The sequence below is a fragment of the Helobdella robusta genome (genome assembly GCF_000326865.2).
Source record: "Helobdella robusta unplaced genomic scaffold HELROscaffold_34, whole genome shotgun sequence".
In the NCBI taxonomy this organism is placed as follows: domain Eukaryota; kingdom Metazoa; phylum Annelida; class Clitellata; order Rhynchobdellida; family Glossiphoniidae; genus Helobdella; species Helobdella robusta.
This window is the reverse complement of record NW_008704659.1, coordinates 128,895-131,158: the sequence shown is the minus strand read 5'-3', so window position 1 is coordinate 131,158 and position 2,264 is coordinate 128,895. Positions and strand designations below refer to the sequence as shown.

Here is a 2,264-nt window from a genome sequence, read left to right as displayed (position 1 = left end):
AGACCCATCTGTTTTCAAAATTCATTGAGGAGCGCTGTTGAACATCGCGGAAATAGCGCTTTATAAGCTAATTGATTGATTGATTGATTGAATATAACTTTATATTAAATAAAAAATACTTTTATATTTAATTGTCTATGTTTAAAGGTCTTTTTTAAAAGTGAATTGATTACTAAAACGAATGCATGCGAGTTGAAAAAACTTTTTTCATACCGAATAATGGTGGATAAGGATCAAAATAAAAATTGATGAGCCTAATATTAATAAATCTGAAAAGTTTTAGTGGTGATAATTGTTGAAAATGTTTGAAAACGGTTTGTTAATATTATCATCGTCGGCTGTCAGCGCCTCCAAAGTTTTGCACAGATGTGGTTGCTATGTTCAGAAAGTTTTATACATACATTTACTTAACAATAATAATTATAATTATATTATTAATAATTGCAATGATATGACCAATAATTATAATGATTTGCCTAATTTGCAATCCGGGAATAATAATGACACGAACGTTGACTATATTTTTAATAGTCCCAAACCTTTTTTGAAATTTATTAATGATTTTTACTTGCATTCTGTCACCAATGCTAAATATGTAGATGTTAAATTTCTTTTATCTAACATTGCAAACCACCACCCGACTCAAGATAATGATACAAAGATACTTTCACATTTCCTCAGTGCCGGATTTCAAGTTTTACTAACTGACATCAGTGAGCAAAACCACAATTCTTTGAACGAGTATGTTAAAAACTGCTTCACAAACTCATCACACATATCAACAGCTCAACTGCCTGTACAAGTTTTACAAGATATTCAAAATGACTCATGTATCCCAGCAACTTCTATTAATGATTATGGCAGAGAAAAAGATGAAAAATTATGTTTCAGCAAATATAACCATGCTTGTTTAGGAGGAACTTTTGATAGGCTGCATGTTGGTCACAAAATTTTGCTTAATCAGGCTGTTTTAGTAGCTAGAGATGAGTTGACTGTTGGCGTCACAGATGGAGTAATGAATCAAAGTATGTGTTTTGTTTTATATAACTGTTAAGAATAATTTTTGTTTAAGCTCTATTCATTCAGATTTTGATTCTGTGAGAATTTGTGGTATACTTCATTCACTTTTTACTTGTTTATCCTATTAAATTTTAATGAGATATAATAAAATAGTCATATTATAATTACTAACCTTAAGTCATAACTAATCCACCAATAATTATGTAAATTCTCATTTCACACAACCTTCCAATTAACATAAACAAAATGAATCTTAAAATAACATTTTTTTTAAATTGAAATTCTGCAGAGAAATTCCTATCAGATCTGATAGAGCCAACAGAGCAGAGAATATCTGTACTTAATTCATTTCTAACCGACATTCAGCCCAACCTAAAATACAACATCATCCCAATTACTGACATGTTTGGTCCAAGCACCACAGACCCAACCATCGACTGCCTGGTCGTTAGTGAAGAAACCACGAAGGGTGGTGACATGGTTAACGATGAGAGAGTGAAAAAGGTAAATAAGATTTTGCTGAATTTTGAATTTTTTCGAGTTGAATATATTCTTTATATTGAATTGAATTTATTTGTTTATGCCCTGAACTAAAAGGAACCGGCGCGATTGATTACATATAGGTCAGGGGAGCATAGGTCGATGATAGACTATATATTGGTAAGGGCCAAACATAGAAAGTATGTAAAGAATGTGAAGGCGATACCTGGTATGTTGCAGCATAGTATGGTTGTGATGGATGTGACATCAAAAGAAATGGGGAGGAGGAAGAAGGATAAGTTTGTGGCAAAGAGAAAGACATGGAAGTTGCAGGATGCAGAGGTGAGAAAGGCATTTGAAGTGAAGGTGGCTGAAAATTGGGAGAGTGGTAAGGATGGAGATGTTTGGGAGAGATACAGGGACTGTGTGTTGGCTCCGGCAGATAAAGTATGTGGATGGACGAAAGGAAAGTGTAGGCATGGTGAGACGTGGTGGTGGGATGAAGATATAAGATGGGTTTTGGAGGTCAAGAAGGAGAGGTTTAGGGTATGGAGAAGGGACATGACGGAGGAAGCGGAGTTTGAGTATAAGAAGGCTAAGAAGGTTGCAAAAGAGGCAGTGGCAACTGCAATGACGAAAGCATCAGATAGGTTAATGAAGGAAATGGAATTTGATGTGAGTTCGAGGAAAATGTTCAAAGTAGCAAAGCAGTCAATGAGGGATAGGAAAGATGTTATAGGGAATGGATGTGTTTGGGATGGATC

At 34.5% G+C, this 2,264-nt stretch overlaps 1 protein-coding gene across 1 annotated transcript in view; it reads left to right on the top strand.

The window, feature by feature from the left end:
• Window positions 1-451: 451 nt before the first annotated feature.
• Window positions 452-2,264, top strand: part of HELRODRAFT_82715 (hypothetical protein) — a gene marked incomplete at both ends in the record, with an annotated part of 6,376 nt that continues 4,563 nt past the window's right edge. The window contains 2 exons of the mRNA XM_009022934.1: window positions 452-1,025; window positions 1,310-1,524. Of these exons, the coding sequence (XP_009021182.1) occupies window positions 452-1,025; window positions 1,310-1,524 (789 nt within the window). The remainder of the gene's footprint in view (window positions 1,026-1,309; window positions 1,525-2,264) is intronic.